Source organism: Pezoporus flaviventris, unplaced genomic scaffold (assembly GCF_033815535.1).
Source record: "Pezoporus flaviventris isolate CSIRO_AGI_PZ_B2104156 unplaced genomic scaffold, CSIRO_AGI_Pfla_v1 ptg000002l, whole genome shotgun sequence".
In the NCBI taxonomy this organism is placed as follows: Eukaryota; Metazoa; Chordata; class Aves; order Psittaciformes; family Psittacidae; genus Pezoporus; species Pezoporus flaviventris.
In genome coordinates this window covers 63,164,928-63,189,743 of record NW_026892550.1, presented here as the reverse complement: position 1 = coordinate 63,189,743, position 24,816 = coordinate 63,164,928, and the positions used below count along the sequence as shown (strand labels likewise).

General features: G+C 37.1%; 1 protein-coding gene across 10 annotated transcripts in view; it reads right to left on the bottom strand.

The window, feature by feature from the left end:
- The window catches only part of INPP4B (inositol polyphosphate-4-phosphatase type II B), a 309,539-nt gene that overhangs the window by 55,029 nt on the left and 229,694 nt on the right, over nucleotides 1-24,816 (bottom strand). For all 10 annotated transcript variants that reach the window (XM_061441944.1, XM_061441955.1, XM_061441896.1 and 7 more), the window contains 4 exons: nucleotides 21,940-22,048; nucleotides 13,218-13,395; nucleotides 8,733-8,945; nucleotides 3,532-3,676 (listed from right to left, as the gene is read on the bottom strand). In XM_061441944.1, the coding sequence (XP_061297928.1) occupies nucleotides 3,532-3,676; nucleotides 8,733-8,945; nucleotides 13,218-13,395; nucleotides 21,940-22,048 (645 nt within the window). The remainder of the gene's footprint in view (nucleotides 1-3,531; nucleotides 3,677-8,732; nucleotides 8,946-13,217; nucleotides 13,396-21,939; nucleotides 22,049-24,816) is intronic.

Sequence of the window (24,816 nt, the reverse complement as noted above, 5' to 3'; positions counted from 1 at the left end):
AAGAGAACAGGAAAGAAAAATGTGAGGAAAGCAAAGAGAAGAGAAAGTTTTTCACAAGTCTTTTGTCTCCACAAAATAAATATCTGCTACTCATGCGAATACAGACCAAGGGAGAATTCTTCATTTTCCTGACTAAATGGTAACTTACACTAAAAGCTCTTCTTCTGAGGATGCAAACAAAACCAGAACACAGCTTTATTTCACTTTTCTACCAGCACTGCATTAGGAGGGATGAACTGAAAGACAGAAAGGTTGAATCTAGACTTTGAGTCCCCACCAGGTATCAGATTATTCAACAAAAATTAACCCACACATGCCTGCAGCAATGTGGCTATGAACAGATGTTTCCCTTCATTCTAGCTAGGAAATATGGCACCATTTCCCAGGCGCTCTTTGCTACCTCTGCTGAAGGTTACCATTGGTCCATTCATCTGCCCAGCAACATAGTTTATGGTTCCGTAATTCACTTCAGGCAAAATCCAGGTACAATCACACTGCCAGCTTAAATTGCCCGAGATCATGTGGTGAATTTTGCATGTAGAAAAACAGGGAGTACTTGCACAGAGCCAGCGGAGGAATGGCTTGGTGGTAATTCTGATGGTGTGGTACAAGGAGCAGATGGAACCAACAGATTCTTTTAGCAGCACAGCTACACACGGAGACCTGTTAGGGACAGTGTAAGCATAAGAGCAAACTACCATGTTTCACTGGCACCTCTAATGCTGCAGGACATGCTTTCACATTCTGACTCTCATGGAAAAAGAAGAGGCAAAAATAAAAAGGATTTAATGTTGTCAAGTAGTTCTCTGAGACAAACCGCTCTGGAGTTGAAACAATAAAAATCCTCCCTCTCCTTTAAAATCCATCTACTCTTCTCGATTTATCCTGCAGAGAAATCATAATCCTGCAACTGATGAAACCACAGCATGTTACCTTGGTAACTGATAACTCAAATTCAGTCTTAAGAATACACTCAAAGGTCAGACTGCATGAAAAGTTAGGCTAAGGAAGGTATAATTCATACTGAAAGGTAAGCACGAGAAAAAAGTGCCACTGATATTTCTAATGACAAAAAGTCCACACAATAAATGTTCGGGGTTGGGGGTGGTGGAAAAAAGAGAATAAGATCACATGATGTCAACGCTGAGACTGCAAATATAAACCTATCTTAGGAAGCTCTGAATACATGTTATGAAAACATCTATTGTTATAGGAATATGCTAGTGCATCAAGTTACTGTCATAATGTCTTCTGTCATCTAAAATGAACACGCATGCAGTCTTTTTCATCTTTATCATTGTTATATGGTACAAAAATAAAGTATTGAAACAGTCAGGTTCACTAATATAAGCAAATATTTCATCCTATATTTATGGTGCACTTTTCATTGTTTTGCTCAAACCCTGGGTATTCCCCATTTTTCTTACAAACATCAGTACAATGTTTCTTCAGCTCAACTCCAGCACTGAAGCAGTTTCAGAATCAAAGATCTATCTGTGCCCATATATTTGCACTGTTGATGAAACGTTATGCTCAAATTATGGTATAATATAATTGCAAGATACAACAAGCTTTCTGTATATGTAATGTTTGTGAATTGTACGTAGCATAAAATTGTAATTTGAGAAATATATTTCTGGGTGTAAACACGGTATGACTTTATATCTAGGAAAAAGTTATGAGCCCATACAAACCAGGCTTCGGATGTAAAATGGAGAAGAATTAAGGTAGAATTTATAACCCTAAACTTAGAATCTCAACCTCTATGTAGGTGTTTCACGGTGAGTCTTTAAGGCTTCACATCAAACTTCAGAGAGAGGATGCAGATTAAAAAAGCCCATATAAACCCCCACTCTCATAGAGAAGTCAAGCATGAAAAATTCTGGCACCAAAGGCAACGGTTTTGAAAATCATCAGGCAAGCAATTTTGGATGGTGTGTGCCAAAAACCTGGCTGGCTCTTCAGAAAGTTCCATCCTTTAAGTTAGTCCTATAAAAGAAAGGAATTTTAAAACATCTCCATTTCTCCATGACCTTGAAAGTCCTATAAATTGTCAAAGGCACTGCAAGATGCTCTCATGAAAATATCATTGGGAAATTATGTCTTCCTCATAAAGGAGAACATGAAAACAGTGATCTGCCCCACAAATCTGCAGTTTCCATGTGGCAGAACACTCAGCACAACTCATCAGAAGCACTGATTGTGCTCTCACAGAAGAAAACTTGTACTGATTCAAGAGAAAAGGGAAGTCCCCGAAATGAAGGGGGAAACAAAAAAAGGAGTAATTTATTCCAGTGCCGTAACATCTTCATATTTTTTGTGTCCTTGGCCTGTCAGCTCCACAAGACAACCCAGCCGAATGAAACACATCTATAATTTTCAAACCATTATTCCTTAGCAAGAAGTACTTTTCATTCTATTTGATGACTGCTTATTATAGTACCTAAAAGGAAGTAACTCTTAAGGGGTTTTGGCTTTGTGAGCTAAAAGCTGTAACCAATATTTCATTTGCCTGTGTAGGGTGTGAGCCTGAATCAAAGCTAAGAGCATGTTTTTTGTAACTCCAATGGACTGCTTATGTACATTTTATGGATTATACAGACCAACAGAGGACATGTTCAGGGTTGAAGAGAGTGAAGGAAAATCTGTAAACATTTACTTTGCTAAGAGTGGCAAAAAGCATCCAGAAAGAATTATACTAAGTCATTATTTTTTTTCAGACTGGAGAGGGAGAGGGAAATCTGAAGCTCCATAAAATAAAGTAGTTGTGGCATTTGTTTGTTCTATGGAGTTTTTTTGTTTGTTTGGTTGTTGTTTTTTTTTAACTGAAGAGTTGGACTCCCACCAGTATCACTGAGGAGCTGTTTCATTTTATCCAACACACTTGCACATCGCAAAGTCTTGCGGGATTTCAGAATCAGATTTAATCTATGCTTAGAGAAAGCAATATGGAATGTAGCCATAGGATATCAGAAGATTTGGTGACAACGGCCTGTTGTGGATAAAGTTTTCTTCACATCTCATGGCATCACTTTACTTAGCCCTCAGTATTGACACACACTGACACCTGTATTCAGGGAAAAATGAATTTTAGCAAGTCAGAAAACAAAAATCAGTGTAACACTTCAGAAAAGTATAACAGTTTACAGGAGAATGACACAAAGAGAACGTTCACCTTTCTTGTAAGTAAGACACACTCCATTTTTTTTTCTTAAAACAGTATATTCAAGTAAAATCTGAAATGAATTAAACTACATCAACCTTCAAAGGAAAACACTGTTGCTTCAACAGGTTTTCATTGTAGCACAGAAAAAAAAAAGAAAAAAAAAGAGCATAGCAAGAAGTTTGAGCACACAAGGGAACTATAATTTGACAAATAGCCTTCCATCCTTCAAGGCTAGAACTGTGCAAACCTTGCTATCGGCACTCTCATGAAAGATACTACTGACCCTTCTCTATATTGCTTTTCTGTGACTTTTTCCATGTTTATTTACTCTAGTCAGTGATTAAAAAAAACAAAAGCTTGCTTACCACCTGTATGAAACACCTTGCAATCTGCTGCTGAAGGATCATTTTCACCCTCTTTAGTGTTGCTGACGTTGTCTTTTTCGAGTAATCTGTCCACCATGGCAATAACACAGTTTAAACTCTTTCCCACATTGGCCCATACCCTGTCCTGAAAAAAGCATAATTATCACTGCACATTACTGAAGAATTAAAAGAAGAGACAATACTAACTTCTTACTAACACCTTGAAGTTGAGATGTGCAAATTACTGTAAGTATTATTGGGAATATTAGGTGTCAGCATATTACTATTTTTCTCATTCTACAGCCTTCTACCAACTTAATCCTTTTTCGTGTATTTTTTTTTTCTTGCAGTATAAATGACTGAACTGAAACTGTTTGGGGTTTTTAGACACTGTAAAACACACATACTTCAAAGTCTACGCTAAAGTGCGTGCTAGGTTTCATGCCCAATTACAACAAACTGAGCGGTTTGTCTATTTGAAACAATAAAGAGAGCAGACATACAAAGCCTTGCCAAATCAAATCTCCTGTGCAACTGCCATTTTTTTGCCATAGTACATGACAACCTCTTTTTGATAATTTAACATACCCTCCATTTTATCACATCAGTTACTCTGTTAAAGTAAATGTAAATAAAATTAAAAGCCTAGAATTAGAAACTTGCTTTCATGACACGTTTATTAGGTAACACAATTTCAATTTTGTTCTTCACCTGTCACACAAACTGCAACCATCATGCTTAACTGAGTTTATAATAAATATGAGAATTACAGATGTAACAGAATGATAGAATGAATTCTGTACAACAGAACAGGAGACATAATATGGAGTGAAAGACAAAGCTGTTATGGAACACAGATACAGGAAGGGTCCTTCAGGTGCTGGATGCTGCAGAAATTGAAGCTCTTGTACCTACTTATATGGATCTGAATAAGAAAAAGGAAACAACCAAGCTGTACAGAAATGAGGCTGTACAGAAGGCTAGCAGTCAGAAAAAACCCAGAACATAAACCCACAGGAAAAAAAAACATATACATGTTTTAACACCAAGTCATTCTGAAACTAATGCAGAGCAATCAGTTTGCTTGAAGATTGAAAAATGGGAAGATAATATCACTGCTTTTCTTTCTACTTTATAATAGCCACAAGCATTATGCATATGTAGCCCTTGAGGCAAAAGACAGTAAGAGACAAGGTTAAAGAAAACTTAAACCTGAGAAATACCGTAGTTCTATAAAAATGGTAACACCTGGAAGTTTGGTGAAGGCAAAGTTAGAACTATGGCAAAAATTCAAACTAAGATTCCTTTTTAACTATACGCCACACTTCTTAGGCCATTATCCTGATCACAGGAATCTGATCTTTCCCTGTTCCCTCCAACTGAGGCCACACCCCACAACAAGCAGGCATCCTTGTGTCCTGAGGGACACGACATGGGCCTGCAGACTGTTGAACTGTATTTGCTGAATCTGTACAGAAACACAGCTGCTCAGTGTTGCTGCAGCAACGTAATTTCCCTTTCTTCCGTCTGCTAGGGGAGTTTAATCCCAACACAAAGAGTGATGCTTAATGAGCATCTGGAGTTACTGCATAAGTAACACGAATATGAGCCCTTGTTTCATTTTGGAAAGAACACTTTTTTCAAGCCACCTATTAAGCCAACACTGAGAGGATGTCTATAAAATATTCACATAAACATCCCCTGAAGGTTTAGAAGCAAAATGTTGACAGAAAGCTCACCCTTATTATCAAATAGAATCACAGAATAGTTAGGGTTGGAAAGCACCTTAAATATCTGACTGTTTTACATATGGGCATGTGAGATGGAGCAAGAGCCTGTCCTGCAGTCCTTTTTCTCCACAGTGGAGGTTCCTGGGATTAGAAGATATCACTATAGGAGGACAGAAAAAGTAGATGTGTCTACCATTCATCGTGACATTATTCTGTTTACACCAAAGATGGCCACATTTTGCCAAGAATACTGCTGAAATTTTGTAGTTTGGTAAGAACAATTCTCAATTAAAAACGCAATTTCCAATCAGTGAAAACCAAGTGACACCCTATTAGTCTCTGCGATCAGAAATCCATCCATTTAATGTTCTTTGTCATCCCATACTAGTCCCATAATTTTTCCTTTAGCCAAGCACATTTTACACCCATTTTTCACCTTTGTAAGTGGTGTATTTTCAATCCGCCTAAGAACTACCTTACAGGCCACCATTCTGCAGCATGTGCCAGGTTAAAGCACAAAATGACACCCCCAGCCTCTCAAATAAACATCCTTGTAAGCCCTCTGTGTGATGTGAGTGATCAGAAGAAAATAAGTCTTATTTCTCAACACACTGAACTACTATGACCCTAGATTCCCAAGTAAGGATGCTTCTTCCCTGATACCAGTTTTTCCACCAGTTGTTGTGGATCTAATTGGATGGTAAGTTTACAGCTGTGGAGTGAAAGAACAAGAGAAACAAGGTTTCTTGCTCCTTCTCCTTACAGCTTCAAGATCAAAAGTCAAGCCAATGACAGGGAAGGTGGAAAGGGCTTCACCCTGCTGGGACAAGGCAACGACACACTGACATCTTTTACTTCTTTCAAATTTTAGAAGCCATTATTGAGTCCCAGCACATGGGGGGAGAGGGGGGGTGTTGCTGGTTAGAAATGGCCACAGATGCACTTCTCTTGTTGCCTGTGGTGTGGCACTGCCAGGCACACATGCATACTCAGAATGATGTCCACGAAAAGCCAGGCCTTGTCATCACAGAAAGCCGATCACTTTTCTTAAGACATTTAAAAATGAACCTGTATAAAGCAAATATCTTAACTAATGTGCATGATTAACCCCCTCCTGTGATGCGGCAGTACTTTGGAATGGAATATACTGCACACAGGTCAGTATGTCAGACCTGTGTCTGAGTACCATGTCAGTAGTTGAACATAACTTACTGGAAACACCATTTTATCTGTTCTTTGTAGCTTCAACTATGTTAAGTAGTCAGTCATAAACGTAAAGCAGAGAAAGCTTCAAATGCAATGTGCCTACCTTTTCTTGTATTATACATGATAACATGCTTTGTTCTTTCCTGCAGGGAAGTTCTAGGACAGCAGAAGCAGCTGGCAAGAGGAGAAGAGACTATCTACCCAGAGGCAATCTGAAACTCTCATATATTTTTCCTTCAACAGTAATGCTTTACTATTGCTTATGTGTAGTGCACAATCCATATCACTGTCAGTTACTATGGGATGAATATTTGCACTTGGCATCAAAGAGAGGTACAACACAGTCTTGCTATCCAGAAGGATGCTTTTTGGAAAACACTAATCCCTCAGTGAAATAGTATCCTGCACAGTTAAGAAATTGGGAGTTACTCCTTACAGATAAATTTGGATGCGAGGGAAGGGGGTAGACCTCACCTACTGCCTTGAATTCACTTTTGTGATAGTTTGTAAGGTAATGAAGTCATTGGAAGTGGATGGAACAGGGTTATCTTTATGTCAAGCTTTTTTAGCTTGACGCCATTGGTTTAGATTTCAGGCAAAACTAAGATTGAAAATCCAACCGTAAAATGCAGGTCTAGAGCTTAATAATAGAGTGGGAAAAAACAAAACAAAAAAGAAGGATACAGTACCATGCATACAAGGCAATGTATCTCAAAGTTTTTCCCTTTATAGTTGATTTTCAGAGTAGATTAAGCATTTTTCATACTTCACATGCATTTATTCTTTCTCTTTTCATCATGCTCATAACAATTTGATCATTACAACTACCATTATTCATTACCTATATTGACAGAAAGAACTGAAAAATAATGGAAGTCTAATCTATCAAATTTAGAAAAAAACAAAATTTCTCTAGTATTTATACTGTCTTAAGTTTGACAATAACTGACTCAGTTTAACTCAGAAAATACTTCAGGATACGCTTCAATCAAGCAGGTAATCTCACTAATTCAGCAGAAAAAAATAGATAAACTGTGAGCTAATGTGCTTATATGTTTTAAGAGATGAGAATCAAGCACCTGGCAGAAAAAAAATCAAAAATCAATAATGAAATACAGTAAAGCTAGTGTCTCTGCAGAGAAGCTAAATGACAGTACTAAACTAAAATACGGCTTGCACAAAAATGCTACTTTTCCAATGTAAAATTTCTCCCTTTTATCAAATCTATTGTGATATTTATCTGAATGTTTCAACAGCTGAAAACAAACATTTTGGGTTTCATTTCAAGGAAAGAGCCACCATTCTGGCCCATTGGGTTGTTGAGAAAACATGAAAAAGTTAATTCAAGGCTCTAAAACCAGCAGACAAATAAAAGAATAAGTTATTTATTGTTTAACTCTCATGACTATTTAATGCATGGGGTTAGAGACAATTGTCTTTCTCTAGAAGAAACGTATTCTTCTTCCCTTATTTGTGGTATGGACAAAAATCACAGTTCAGGTGCAAGTTCTGTACCTCATGCAAGTTATTAATAATTTACAATAGCAATTAATATGCTGGCATCCTTTATGTTCATGAGAATACAGTAATGAACTGAAAGCATGAGCCTGAACTGAATAAAAATAGCTTGAGTTCAGGGCACATGTAACAAAGCAGCAGATCCATTATGAACACATCCACCAAAATAATTAATTTACAAAATCTCAGCCATATAAATAATAAAAATCTTTGGAAGATATGCTAAGAATGTTAAAATCTAAAAGCCATGTGTAATTTTCAATGCAATCTCAGACATCCTAAGACCCCAAAACCCCTAAGAACAGGGTCTAAGGAAAAACAGCTCTTTTCTTGCTGAGAATTAATTCATGTGTATTTAAACTATTTATATTCAGCCTTTGGAAAAAAAAAAAAGAAAATAATTTTCCTTCATAATAATGTATGCTACTCTAGTTTCCTTAAATCTGCCTAACTAGCAAAAAGAACTTCAGAAGGACCAAAGACTATTTCCCTGTCTGTGCAAAGAGATATTCTGGCTGTTACATGTACAACCAAGGAGCAACACAGAAGCACACTCTAGTTGGGAAAATTCTTTCGAGTTATTTTTGAATCTGTATGGTATCTGAAAAACAGTTTTTCACAGTTTTGCACCCCTTTCCCCTCCCCCTCCCAATAGTACGTGACAAGGACATTTAGAGCTTGTATGTGTTTATGCTGATTTGGAGGGGTTTAGTATTGAATAGCAGCTAAGAGTTTATGACTACTTACCCACTCCTCTTCATCATATTCAGAATGATGGGGTATAGAGTCCTGTCTTTTAATCTGAGAAGGATGATCCTGATGCTGCAAATCACCCCCCTCTTCGGTACTGTTTTTAGGCATAGCTGGTTTCTTGAGGACACAGCCAGGCCGAGCTGTGTATAGTGCCAAAAGAGCACTTCTGACCAGCTGATCCTTAAATGCATGCACAAATAACTCTGTCTGGAAAAAAAAAAAAAAAAAGTATGAATGAGGAGGTTAGACCAAGGAAGGCAACACTGCAACGTAACTATTATAGGACTGAATTATCCTTAGGTAGAGTGGATATTGGTTTCAGGCAGGCCTGAGAGGTAGAAAACAAAGTACAGCTACAGTGAGGAATGATTCAAGGGGCATAGGGATATCATCACATTCTACAATCCCACTGTTCTAAGGATTAAGATAAAAGTACAGTATCTGTCATAGAGATGATTATCTTTGCACACAATCCTATTCTATTCGACTTCAAGAATTTGCCTGCAAGGATGAACCTCTACAAGGATCAGTTCCAAGAGTAACCAGCCACAGCTCAGTAATTTCTGAATAAATGTCACATAAAATGTAATTAACAAATTGAATAAAATCACACCACTCTACACTGCTAAGACCTCAGCACTTGCAAAAGCAGTGTTTCCAGAGAGAAATTTTGGTACCTGATGGTATCAACCCACCTATCGCGGCAGGTGAAAACACCTGATTTCTAGCTTTAGTTCAATTATTTTTAAAGACAGGAAACCTTGAAGTAGTTTTTCTAGGCTCTCTGAAGATGTTATTCAATCACTGCATGATTTTTCTAAATCCTTCTTGTTGACTGTGACAGCTGAAAGTTCACTGTATTTTTAAAACCTTCAACCTCTCTGCAGTATTTATCTCCTTTCCACCCCAACAAGAAAAGGAAAATGCTTTCTCCATTTGGCCTTTTAGCATCTCTAGATCCTCTTCATGTAAAAGCATTTGCTGTTGCCACCATTCTGCCAGGCATGCTTTTTTTGCTAGTACTGGCTGCCCTTCTGTATGCCTAATCCGCCTCAACTTTTCTTACTTTCCTGCATCTATACCCCCTCAAAAGTTCACTGACATTTAGACCACAATGCTCTAAATAATTGATGGTTTTCTTAAAGCTCTGGCTGCTGGGTTAGGTACCCGCTTGAAAAGTTTCTGCTTCTTTTACTTTTTTCTTTCTTTTTCAGTACTATAGGACAATTTCAGTTTTCTACATTTCCAGCCTCCAAATGGTGCATGCTCAGGGAATTCATAGTTTCTGGGGAATACTGCTAGCAAAACCTAACAACCCTCTATAAAGAAGAAGCAAAGTGAGACTTGGTAGAGTTGCATGGTAACAGCAGAGCTTATCTTCAAGAATCTTCTACAGTATTGTATTGGGAGAATCTAAACTACTTTGCTTGTCTGTCCTTAGAAATGACAACATCATGGCTTTACTGAGATTTTACGCCTTCCTTTCCACTCGAAGTCTGCTTGAGATCGTTTCATGTCTCTGCATCAGGCATGGTAGACTCAAAAGAGCTTTACATTTCAGAAATTTTATGTATTGGACAATTTGAAGTAAGGAATGACCACTGTGACTGTAATATATATTAGGTAAATACCTGAAAAGTCTAAGCAATTTAAATTAACATAAATATTTTATAGGGAAAGTTCATTTTAAGAAGCAAACTGGCATGGAAGCAAACCTCCATTTTTCTATATAGAGACTAAAAGGCTTCTGTAATTAAATTCTGTTCTGGGATTCCATTGGTTTAACAACAATCTACATTTCAGCTGCATTTTCTTACTGCTACATTTGCAGAACATCACTATTTATAAAATTGTATTGCAATCACAAAACAAGTCTATACAAAGAAATGAAAACTTTGCAATTTCTTTTAGATACTCAACCAAAGAATATTTCTGCAAACAAAGATAGGCATAGCTGGAAAATGAACTTATCAAGCCTACTGCAAGCTGCAAATTCTGATATATTTGTCGACAGTTAAAGGCTTTCTTAATCAATTAACAGAAAACGTTGATAAAAGGTTAGTCTCAGGAAAACACTATAGCAAATTGCAAATTATACACAGAGAAGTAAAACTATGCTTACTATGAGAAAATAAGCTCAATTTAAGAAGCAGCAGTGGAATTATTTGATTTTCCACTTCCAAGCCATGCACCCAGTCTTTCCAACATAAATACTTAGCCGTAATTCACCTTACTGATAGCTCAGACATACTCCCTGCTACCTAATGTTTTTAGAAAGAATTATTCTTTATATCATGCTTAACGTTATCTTAAAGTGTTATCCTTTTTAATATATTTGAGGAATTTAATCACCAGAAAAATCATTTTTACAATTTCCTCAAATAGCAGTTTCACTCCTAAATTTCTAGCAAGTTAAAATGTATGAGAACATTTCTATTTTACATATAAAATAGTATACAAAAGGTAGGAGAGCAGAATTGCCTCACATGCATAAGAATATAGGTAGGCTTCACATAATTCTATTCAGAAGAGCATACCAAACTATCTTAAATGTAAGCAGGGACACTTTGTTAGTCTTAATTCTCCCATACTGGACCAGATTATATAGACAGGCTATTTTAGAATATTGAGATGATGCTTTGCATTACCTATGAGGGACTCAGCTGCAGCACTGTGTGGTTTCACTCAGTCTGGGGTTTTGAAACTTAGCATTGGCTTTCTCTGAAGCTGTTTCTTGGTCTTTCTTTTCCAAATGAAATACCTCCTTTCTTTTTCACAGGCAGCTGTGCCTCTACACTAGTTTCCCCAGCAAGGGTCCCACCCTTTTTCTCAGTTATGTGTCTTCTCCTCAGAGTAAATTTGGGAATAGCCAGGGAAGCAGGTATTCAGTCATTCACACAGCAGTTGTTCAGAAAACTGGATTAATCTCTTCCAAGCAAAAGGTGGAGGATAGACAGAAACTATGGGCTGTAGGTGGACTACGTCAGGTTAGACTCCTGCTTCCACATCTGGGAACCTGTGCTCCAATACTAACCAGCAATTTAAGCCTGGTCCTGAATAGTTGATATGGACATATATAACTAAATGACAAACGATAAAATATCTGTGACTTCTCCAAACTCAATGAATTGTCTTTTTTGGCCCTCTTCTGTGGCCAGACTCTCCAATAGGCCATGGCTCAAACAATCAGTATCACAGCTGCCTGCAGCCACTCTGAAATCATTCAGTCCTCCAGCCCAGGCAGGCAAAGGTGGCAAGGGCAAAGCCAGTGGCTATAGCCACAAACAAATTCTTTAGCAACTGGGTCTTGGATCTTCACAACAAACACTTTGTTTGATTTGCTTTATTTTTGTTTGCATATTTCTCCGAACTAAGCACTAACACAGTGGCTCCACTTTTTCTACATGCAGCTAAGAATGGCCTCCTTTGTATGACATGGAAAGGTATGCTATAACTACCACAACACCCACCCCCCACTCTTCCTTAATCTACAGGCTGAATTCTACTTCCCTACATTGTTCTTGACATTCAGTGACTCCAATATTCTCAGAGTTACTGTGGATTTACACATCTGTAACCAAGAGCAATGTTTATCTCCCCCATGGCTCCAATGTAATGCCTTCACAGTATGTGACTGAGTTCAATATTCAGATTTGAAACTCTCCCATTGAAAGATGTACTGCTGGGATAATAGTGCTCAACAGACCACAGGGGTTGCTACTTCCCAATAGCTGAAGATATATTGAAATGATTATTGATAGTGTCATTAAGCCATATTGAGATCACATTACAGAAGGTATGGCCCATGAAGCGATGGGAAACTTTTTTCCAACCCCTCTGGTCAGAGCGTAAGATAACATATGTTTAAAAGTACTTCTGACTTCAGCTAATCTATAGTATCACTCTGTGAGACAGGTGGAAAATATTATCCTCCTTAATTTAGAGCTAAAGAAGCTAACATGAGGAAAAGCCTACAGCTACAGCAGAATATAATACAAGAAAGAGAATTAAAATTTGAGACCTCCTGGTGCCAACTTCTCCTTCCAGATTGTATCACCATTTCTGATCATGGTATAATTCTAAACATTAGCTCAAACCTGGCTTAAGCTACCTCCCACAAGCTCAAATTTGAAGTATGAAAGAAAGAGAAATAAAATAACCATTTATCACGCTGCAAAATCATTTAAAATAATCTATTTTTTTTATAAACCCCAGTGTGTGGCCACTAGAGGATAACAGACACACATGAAATTAATTATACTTTCAAATAAAGACAACCTTTATAGTTTTCATTTATTTTCTATACAGAAAATGCTAAATAATATTCTTTTTCTAATAGCAACATTCTGAAGCTTATTTTAGCAGGGCTTATTTAACATTTGCTGATGCTGTGAAAGTCAATTTATTCAGGAAAAAAAACACCAGTAGTTAGAGAGTTGGTTATTCCATTTTCCATTGCAGTGAAGATTTGAATCTTACTTTTTCTGAAAGCATCTTTAAAGAATTCTTCAAGCTGTCTGGAGAATGCTGGCTTGCAGAATTAAGTAGCAGGTCTGCATGGCTTGATATGAGAGGTTGTAGATGATTGATGTTGCTGAGAACTTCTTTTGCCTTGGCTGTGTTTTCAGGTGAATAGTAAATACACTGGTATCCAGTACTGTAATAACAGAGAAAGAGTCACAAAACATCAAAGTCATTTCTGCTATTAATAGCAATGCTTAATGTGCTAAAAATTTTACCTGGTTTTCCAAACAATGGCAGAGACCTAAACTCCACCGATATCATTGAAATGCTCCTTATTTAAGGCTAAAACCAACTCCTTGTTAGAACAGTAGAGGACAACAGACTGCCCACTACCAAATGCTCCAAGCAGTACTGTTCAACTTAATCATCCCTGTGAGTGATGGATCTTAACACAAGAAAAACAGGTTTTTATTTATTTATTTTAAAAAACGTAATTCTGGAGAAATGAAATGTTTGACCAAGTCACTGAATAATCACAAAGGTCATAAGGCTCCTTGTTTTTCCAACTTGACTCCCCATCACATTATTACCTACCACATTAAGTCTTTCAAAATGAGCCATTACTGTTTAATTGATCAGTGGCCCACACTATGTTTTGATTAGCATCAGTGATGTCCAGGAATCGGTAATAACCAGAGCTATCTCAAATAAAAAGCATGTGTCTCATTTGCAAGAAAAGACATAGAAATAGGGTATGGGAGTTAATTACTACAAAACCACACAAATGAACACTGCAAACTTTCTACTTTTAACTGTTTGCAAACTACTGCAATTCTTTTGCATTCCTACCCCTTGGTTGTTTTTTTTTCTCCAACACTTCCTAATCATGCAATATCCTTTTCATAACATTATTCCAAAATACCATTTTAGACAGCTTGCACACACCTGTATTCTTCGATGTAGTATACATCTCCCCACCTAAAACTCTTGTATCTAATCTATTTATAAAGCCCTGCTTCAGCCTTTTGGAGAAACTAACCAAAACCTTCTGCAGCTTCAGGTTAACCTATAATGTTAACAAGGAAAAACTGTAATCAAGCAACACCTAGAACATTACTAATGCCAGAGCAACATACATGCTAGTCCCCAGTTGGTTCTGTAAGCCTATCCCTTTTCTCTTGGGTTCTTTTACCAGACGTCCTTTAGACCCTTCTGCCCTCTCCCAACCATTTTAATTTCCTTCTTAATTTCACATATTAAGACCTGAAATTTGTGCAATCCTTCGAACAATATATGCTGTTTTTCATTTCAGTCTTTCCCCAGATCTCTTCACTCCCCCATCAGAAATGAATTCTAAATTAAATTTAATTTGATAAAGGACATATGCAATGCACATTCAGAAGTCTAAATGAAGCCACTTCCTTACAACTTAAACGGCTGAAGTCTTGTGCCAAATAAGGATAGATGCAAGCAGTCTTAAAATTAAGCCTCTTGCTTAGACACTTTGCTAAGTTGCAGTCACAAATTCCAAAATACCCCAACCTACTTCTCCATCTTTCAATGATGTCTCTATTTTTAGATACAATTCGTTGTGGAGGTAGCCTACATGAAGGGCATCTGAGTCAGCGAAGCTTTGCCATGATCAGTCATGCTACCAGTCACATCAAAATCACTATGCGTCTCCAATTTGCAGTCCACTACATGAATTGCTGTACCGCTGAGTGCAGAGGCCAGAGTTCCGAATATTTCAACAAAATGAATAGTACAAACTATCTCTCCTACTGATTTTGGAAGGAAAAAAAAAAAAAATCCCTGTCCCTCTGGGAAATGAGGAATTGGCCACAGGATTGCCTTCAAGGTGCAAACACTTAGTGAAATGAACTTCCAAAGTTAGAGCTCTCTAAATTTACCACAGCTCTCAAGCTGTCAGAGTCAGTAGACAGGGCAGGGGCAAAGAGTAATCTTTGTAGTGAATTGTAGTGAAGACATAGTCTTAAAAGTCTTGATGCTTCACAGCCCTGAATAATCTTCTCTAATTTCCCTTCAGGCTTCCCCCTCCCATTATTAAACAGCCTTTTTGCAGTTTGAATCTGGCTAAAACTGTTATCAAGTGCACCATGCACACACTTCTTTCTGGGATTCCCCTCTGCCTTTAATTCCCAGATCATTTTCACTCATCTCCCACAGCTCCAAGCTTCACCAAATATTGCAGCAGAAAAGCCACAGTCAATGGTATAAGAAAAGAAACAGGAAAGAGAGATACTAAACCTGTAGGTAGTTCTCATTCTAATAAAGGCAATCATAGTTTTTAAATAAAGAAAATAATAAACAGAGAATGAGTTTTTCTTCAAAATGAAGTGTTCAATCAGGCCTCATTATTTGGCTAATTTTAACATTTCCTGACCCCCAGAAAGCATGATATGATTCCAAATAGTCAGTTTCTTTCAGAATTTGAGGGAAACTTTTCTCCTCCAAGAAAGCGCATAATTATTATCGAGAAACAACACGTTTGGGAGTATCTGAAATTTCTAATTGTTGTGTCTCAACAGCGTTCCATCTAAGACTAGCCTAAGATTTTCCGTGGCCTTGCCATTCATGAAAAGACATTACTACTTCCAAGTCACTGAAATTAGTTCTTTATAAATAACTACTTTTAGAGCTTGATGCCACATACAGCTGTGGTATATAAGCAGCATTACTTAAAAGAAGCAGCTACCAAAAGAACATGTAGAGAAACTTTTCACAGGTGTCACAATGCAGAAACTAGATGAAGGGAATTACAAGTAAGAAAGTTTTGCACTGGGCCAAAGGCTGCATGAGTAGGTCCAGTGTGGGATGCCAGCAGCACTATGAAAACCTACCTTTGATATGCAAAATGTATTATTAGTCAGGTACCTTTTGAAAAACTCTATAATAATGTCTTCTGGGTTAAGTTTCAAAGCTCTCACTAAGCATATTTAATCATTTCCACATATTGGCACCATCATTAACTATGTACATATGACTGTCAGTGGTCATTTCATTTTGAAAATTGGTTTAATGACACGGTCATGTAATTTGAATAAAGATTACATTGACTAGATCTGCAATTTAAATTAACAAAGTTTTTTGCCTGAGAATAAATACTGCAATATGATAAATGTCTGATTTTTAATGACACTCCAAGTAACTCCACTCCTGCTGTTAACTGAGTAATTTGTGTGACTGAGTTAAATTATCACCATCTGGGACTGGGTTAAAATCTTTCAATAATGAACATTTGACCTTGCTTTTTTCAACAGTCAAAACCACAGACAATAACAGCAAGAATCCAGTTAAAGTATACGCAGCCAGAACCTGTACACCCAGATAACCTCCAGCTTACATACATTACAGAAGATACCAATTCAGTGGCTTATTTATGCATCACATATATTCTGTCTGAAGAGGGAAGTGAGGCTCAAAAATAAATTGAAACATTAAAACCTCTCAACCTCAGAACAATTTGCTGCTTCAGGAAACAAAACTAAACAATGTTATCAGTGCCGAGATTTTCATGTTACCAGTGAAGATTTCCCTTGCAACTTGGAAATTCTGACTTTGAATACTGAGGAAAATAAAATTATTAGTTCTAATGTATCCTTACTTACTAAGTCCAAATCTCCACAAATCCTTATCTTGAAGCAATGGCTAAGGCTATATGCACAGCTTCTCTTGGTATTCTTCTATTTCCTCTTCATTCCTAACTGACCCTTGGAATAACTACATCACTGCCTTCAGCTGGTTATGTTGGACACAAGTTTCAGGCAAAAGAAAGGTCAAGATGCTCTTCATCAGCCCTCTGGAGACCTAAGTAGGACTGAAGCCACAGGGGCATAGGTGAATCTTATAGTGAATCTTCCTAGGAAGACTAAGTCCAGGCAGACTGCATGCCCAGGGAAAGCCTTCCACAGTTCTTTAAATTAATTTAAGAGTATCTTTACATTGGTGTGACTTCATGGATCCATGGAAGAGGAACAGTTTTCTTGCTCTCCAAAACATGATCCTTTCTAACCTTCACATACAAAGCTCCTCAACTCCTTCTTCCCTTCTTTTTACAGCCCCAGTCCCTTTTCTTTTATACCTGCTTAAGGAAATGCTTCAGGCAATTCTGTTCTGAGTGTCTAGCACCTGGAAAATACTGATGAGATTTTTATATCTCAACAAATAGTATAATCTTTGTTAGTTTCCCAGCAAAACTTCCAACAACACTGATTTATGGCCAATGAAAAAAAAAATGTTCATCTCCATGAAGTCTAATCTTTCTTTCTCACACACACGTAGGAATACACACACACAAAAAAAAAACCAAAACAAAACAAACTACAGTGGAAAGTGGGCAAAGAATAACATCTCTGTGAACAGTGCAATGCATGACAGGCTGTGGTTTCCCTTTGAGAATAAAGGCTACAACTAGATGAAATGCAATTCGTTATTATTTCAACGGCTCTGGGATTTTCTGTGGAACAGTACCATTTCAGGTTCCTCAGAGAATGGAAATGGGTTGAAGGAAGACCTCAGAACTGATAAAATTTTTGGTAACATGTATGTTTGTAAAGAAACACACCTCACACCTTGACCAAAAGCTAGGAGTAGTCAAAGAAAAGAGGGTCCTTTTGGGCAGTTTAAACCCAAATTAAATAATTATGGCTTTAGAAAAAGAAAAAAAATCAACAGAAAATCCATTTCAGTGCTATTCCAGCTTTACGCCTGTGCTAATTTAAAGCAGGGTAATTTCTGCAGAACATGCTAGAAATAGTCTACAAAACTGTAATGAATTACAGCACCTAATGCAGCTTGTGGGATACCCATTTTTCTTGATGGTGAGTACCACGGCATTAAAAGTCTTGTAATCATAAGGCTACGTGTTTTGGCTACACCAGAGATTATCAAATTAGATTTTAAATTAGAAAAAAAGTCCTCGAAAGTACCTTGAAAGTGATTTATGCACATTTTGAGTAGCCAGACATTATATGTGTGTAACTTACTGCATACAGTATAATGTATACTGCCTTATGTTCCTGCACAAATGAGCTCTAAAAATAATTTGCTATGCCATCTAGACTGGTGATGATGATGATGAAGACTACAAGGCCTTCCATTTGCAGGAAGGAGAAGTAACCTATACCAGCAGGCCAACAGAAGACTGAATCTGAACAACTGACTGACTTTCTCTTTTAGCTAGAAATAAGGAAGGAAAAAAAAAAGAATAAACCAATACAACATCATGAAAAAAAAATGAACCGAATCTGTATTGTTTTGTACACATACAGTTCATATTGTGCAATGATTTCACATATTGTGATCAAACTTCAATGATTTGGATTTAAATGTGATTATGCCTAAAGAAGATAAAAAAAAAAATCCTTCGCTCTTACTGGTCTTGTGAAGTTCATCGCTAGCTACTAAAGGGACAGACATATTAGAGCCATGTCTTATAGACAGGCCTGACATTTGCAGTAGCAAAGCCTTTTATCTATGTTTTTGTTGCAAATCAAAACCAGTACAGATTGTGAATGGGTAATAAAATAATGGCCCTGCTTTCAGACTGCATACCATTAAGTCTTGTTTTCCAACTTCTCCCTATTATTTGAGATCAGATTTTTAGAATTTTTTTTTTTTTAATATGATTTTCTCAGTGGTAACAAATGAGAGATCTGCAAAAATACTGCATTTTTAAATAAATAATATTATATAATACCTTCCCCTCTCTTTTGCCTGCACAAAGACGTATGTAATAGAAAATTTCTATACGTAATAGAAAATATGCCTGCCCTACCTTCAGATACACATTTTCCACATTTCTCTGTTTGATAAACTTTCATGAAACATATGTTTCAATCTTGTTCTAGTTTGGCAATTGCAAATGCAATTATGCTCTTGCAAAGCAGGATATAACCTTGCTACCAGCTGACAGTTCCTCTTGTTAATTCCACAAGCATAGATTTGAGCAAGGAATATTTTGTGATATGGTGATACTGTTGAATATTTCAATTACCTATTCTAATAATCAGCCTGAAGGTCAAAGGCATGCAAGGCATTCTGTCATGTGCTAACAGTATCCTGAAAGCTATCAGGATTGGCTTGAGAAATAATCTCTTCCCATATCTGTCTCTATGTATTCAGCTCAGTTCGCCTAGAGGAAACGGCTGCTAAATCTGCATTCTTTTTCTGTTCATTTTATATTCTGACTGATCTCTCAAGGTGTCACTTCTTCCTTCAACCAGACCCTCAGAAAAGCTGCTCCCATTGTAAACCAGAAAATTTAAATTGTAAAAGCTGCCCCTGAAAATGCTCTTTGTCCTCAAACTATCCTCATGCAGTTAAACAAACAGGTGCCTACAAAATAAAGTTGTCATTGCCACAGTGAAAGAAATTCTCCGTGGCAAGAATGAGAATGGTCACTTCTTGTCTATATTTAAAGTAGACCAGTTCTTCAATATTCAAATAAGTGAGATCATATTCAGAGCTTACTTGCTCCTGTCTTTTGACTCATATGAGATCTTCTAGTTGAGTTTGCTCTGTGCTGCTCTCAAAGACAGATGAATTTTGGAGGTTTCCTCCTTTCTACTTCATGGGAATTCATATGCTAAGTGTCCATTTCTTCAGGTCTGGTAAGTGATTCGCTAAAATGGCAGTCCCCTGTTTTCAATGCTCAAAATTAAGTTTGGTAGCCTGATGGAGGCTCTCTTTCTTTTTTTTTTAGGAAGAGTCTGCGAGGATACTAACAGTTACCCTAGTTATATCATCCTAAATACAGATTTTTGCTCTTTCGTGGGAACAAGGAAACATGAGAACTGCACTGTCAGAGTAAAAGTCCAGTACTCTGTCCTTGAAAGTCACCAAAATACAAGTGCTTCTGAGGGATGCAAATAAGTCTAAGCAGCAAGGCAAATATAAGGTGATGTGTAGGCACTTTGAAATAGGTATGAAATGCTGTGATAAAATCTGCACAAAGCTTTACCTTGTGCTCTTGATCACAATCTATCAACTTAGAGGTCTACATGATTGAGTCAGTAAAAGAAGAGTGAATGAAAATGAGAAGAGGCTGTGCAGCACTGAGTATCCTTTGCCATAGAACATTGAATAGGATCTGAAGAAATGAGTCTAGCCCATCATATTCTGTTCTCCTGTTATGGCATCTAAGAAACAAGAGCATTGTCTACCCATTCCTATGAGATATTGCAATATGTTCTCCCAGGAAGAACTCAAGAAAGACTAGGTCTCTTCCCTATAAAGCATTTTCCTTCAAGGAACAGAAATCGCAGTTAATGATTTCAAGTGTGCCTCACAGCTATCTTCCATTTTGGGAAATCACATTTTGTCAATATGGATATGCTGCAGGACTGCGCAAGTGAGAAACAGTTCATTTTCTGAAAGCAAAACGCTTTGAAGTTCTTTATATCACTTATGACATTATTTTCTTCTTATGAAATGTAATAAAAACCCACTAAATACAACTCCAACTATATTAATCAGATGATAGTTAAAAAGCAGCTATTTTACGAAATGCCTTTAGACATTTTCTTTATCATGTACTTCATAAACCTCCGTATCATGGGGCTAAGGCTGCCTATTCAGTCGCTGATAGTAGAATATGTACCTATCGTCAAAACGAAGTCCACTCGTGGGTCTTGTGTGAACAGTGATGTTCATGTTTCACTAGCAAGCTTTCTTGTCAGAGGTGGCAGGGAAATGAAAGACTTTGGAAGATTTAATAAGCTTTTTATGTCATGCAATACAAAGAGAAAAATAATAATGCAGCTTTCAAAGGAAATAAATCTGCTGGTTTCAGTTTGGTTTTAGTATTGATGCCAATTTCTAGTCAACCTAGAAGTCAACAATAGATTTTTGTAATTTCTGCTCATTCTTTATGATATTGTAACTATGAAAATTTTCTTAGCATTTAAAACAATGGAATTCATTTTCTACAGAGCATCCCAATGCTTAGATTAGCACATATGCAGTACCTTCCTGCATTCTCTTTTGAATGTTGTGCCACCGACTGCATGAGGTTGGCACAGTTAGTTGAAGCATTGAGCAGTCACAGCTATGGGTGCTGCCAGTGACAGCTGTGGCTGCTTGAAATTTCTTAACAGCTATAGCAACAAACACAAATACGTCCAATTCTTGGTTAGCAAAACATGCAACTAACAGTATTGTACGTGTTGAGTAGTAACAAAGCATATGAGTACTGCAATAAACTGAAACCTTAGTTAGGGTTTTATCTTTGCTTATTCTCGTTTCATCTTTCTGAAAAACAAGAGGAGTTCCTTATTCACTTCACAGACATGCTAAAAATACTTTTGTTCACATATACCCAAAGCTGTCAGAAATGAAGTTACTGTTTATTGAAAAATTGTCTCTAGCCACTTTCCACTTAGCACAAAAATTACCAAAACACTATCTCATTCTGCACAGCATGTTTTCAGGCACTGATATTCCTCAAGTTCCCAAAATATAGGAAGAAAATGTCACAATTTTGAGTTTGTGTTCAAAAATGGGTCTTGGCACTAGAAGTAAACTCTGCTTCAATTTTGCAGCCCAATAAAGCAGAGAAGATAAAGGAAATAGGTTATAAATGCATCCTTGTTCAGTCCTACTAGATTTTAATCTTCCATGTGTTCAGCAGGGTAAACCATTTTGTTACTCAAGTAAGCTCATAACATTTTAATGCAACTTTAATGATATTTTCCTAGCTACTTATAAAATTACTTACTTTCGTCTTTCTGCCTCAAATTTACTCAGTAGTTTTCGGAGACCACCATTCTTAAATCCTTGGAAATGAGCCGCTGGCGCTCCCACCGTGATGACATCATACAGAGCATCTGGAACAGCAACAGACAAGCACAGAGATTTGCATGGGCCTATCCCCATGGTATGGCAACACTATGATATTTACTCTACAAGATATGAGGACAACAGGTCTATATTAGTTCCAACGAATAATAGAGAATCTGTGTCTCAAGGAGGCCCAAAGGCTAATCAATCTTTCCATATAGCCACCTGCTCACCTTTGAAAGTTTATCTGATTTATTGCTACATCTAAATTATATGCCACAGCACAGAACAATATTCTAGCTCTGCAGTTTACAAAGCTGCCAAGTAAATTGCCCCTTTGTGTATTTCACTTTATTACCCCTTCCATTATTTAACTTGCAATTATGTTGAGATGCACAAGTTCATGCATTTTAGAGTCAAAAGAGACCATTATGATGGAACTGAAGAGTCTGACTGCTTGAATTACAGCTAATGATTCCAGCATCAAGTTTATATTTTCTGGCTGAGTAAAGGCATCTTTAAAAACAAACAAACAAACCAACACAATCTGATTCTGATTTAAAAACTTCAAGTGACAATGAGTTTTCTATATTCCAAGAGAAGTTGCTCCAAAGATTAATCAATCAGTCAAATCTCCACTTATTTCCTGCTTTGAATTTGTTTAGCTTCCACTTGCAGATATAATTACCTGTTTAATGCTAAATTGAAGAACCCTGTTCTATGACATGTACTTCCTTTTTATATATGCTTATAAACACAGAGAATGTCAGTAGTCTTCAGCTGAAAAGCTAACAGAACGGAAAATATACCATACTATTGAAATTCTTGATGAGACAACAAACTGTTATTATTCTCTGTATGTACCTGATATCTTGTGACATACGGGATGAACTTTTCCTGTATGGTTACAGAACTGGAGGTGGAACATCACCTTAAAAACAGCCTTTCATTTTGTGCCTGTGATTGATTGTCAATGCAGAAATGAAGATTTAATTACACCCCAAACCACAATAATTATTCCTTCAAGGTTTAAATTTACATTTGCAGAATTTATGTTTGCAGTAAGCAGTACCTGTTTTGTGCCCAAGCTTACTGGAGGTATAAAAATACAGGTCAGAATGCCTCATTCTTACAATGTATTTCTAAAGGAAGCGTTAGTGGAGTTTTTTCTGTGAACTGTTTTACTCATTAAGGAAGCTTTGCATTTAAATTAAAATCTAATCCATTCCTAAAATAGAACTTTTCTTGCATTTTGATGATAAATATCCCTAGAAGCAAGAACACTGTAGAAATGATTCACAGTTAATGAACTATGTTTTATTTCCAGAGTTGAATGTCAAAGCATATTCGCTCAAATTGATTTGCACTCTAATTGTGACTCTTCAATTTCTACTTAAAAGGAGAAGTGACATAATTTCATTAGCCTAAGGTGAGCATCAAGATTCTTCAATAGCCCATTCTTTCAGGTCTTAACAGACATTAGTCCATACTACATAATCTTGGGCTATTAGAGCTCTATCAGTACTTGAAAATGAGTAGTTCTATTCCTTAAAAAAAAAATGGTGGCTTGAAACCAAAATAAGATATGAACCCATCAGGGTAACTGAATAATGGCTTCTGAATATGTTTACAGATTAACTCAAGAAAATACTTAAAAGAGTAAACCCTGGTGCTTTTGCTGCCTCTGTTTTAAAAAGAAATAGTGACCCTGCTTATAGCTAACTTTATGGAGGATTTGCCCACAGCGAAGCTTTAATTCAGCCTATGGCATCTTCTTATCATGGTCAAGGATGTTTGAGACACAAACACACCCAGAACTTCTTAGCATCTACCCCATGCAAGCAAACATAGGAGAGTGAGAGTGGCTAAGAAGAAGAAAATGTCTATGACCCTAGTAACAGCCACAGGGCAGTCTCAGTCCCACTTTCCAGAGGACAGTATGCTGGAAAGTGCTGCAAGGAATGCCTTTTAATGTGGTCTGCTTTCACATAAGTGAAGCTTCTTGTAAGGCATATGCAGGGTCAGCATGAGTGCACTGGTATAGGAATGCTCCATTAACTCACAACCATTGTCCAGTTCAAGAACAGATGACTGTTGACAATACAGTGGAGACAGACCTTAAAATCCAGCAGAGAGTTGTAGGAGCTGAACCATACTGTCAGCATGCTTCTCCCAAAATATTAATTAATAGGTGTTAGAAAGACCCCTCAACTGTTCTTCAAATACCTACTTCAGAAACTGAAGGAAGAAAACGCAGAAGATTGGAGTGCAAGGAAACAGAGCTTTGAGTTAATCATTTCATACCAATTATTTTGACTCAAAAATATCACTCACCTCCTACTGGTACAAGTGAAACACTAACACCAATTACACTTGCCCAAAACCAACAATCCCTTCACCATGCAGAAATATAAACTACCTGCCCATCGCCCTTCACAAATAAAACACAGCTTTTGCAACATGATGACATCCACAGTGACAGAAGTTCCATAAACCTAGGCTTTACCAGACCAATTTAAAGAGCTGAGGGATTTTTATGTCAAGCACAGCTGAATATTGAACTGAAGTAACGTGTTTGCCTTCATAGAGATGGTATCTCCCACTGGCCAGAAGCAAAATAAAAATTTCTTCAGTCCACCAAATTTGTTTAAAACAAACACACTTAATGTATGAACAGGGACAAAATCAAAGCTATGGCAATATATAAAACTGAACTTTGTAGTATGATGAACAAAGCAAGGTGTGGTGTTTATCAAATACATAGGGATTCAGTTATCCCATAATGAAATAGTATTTTTCTCAAAGCTGTTTCTAC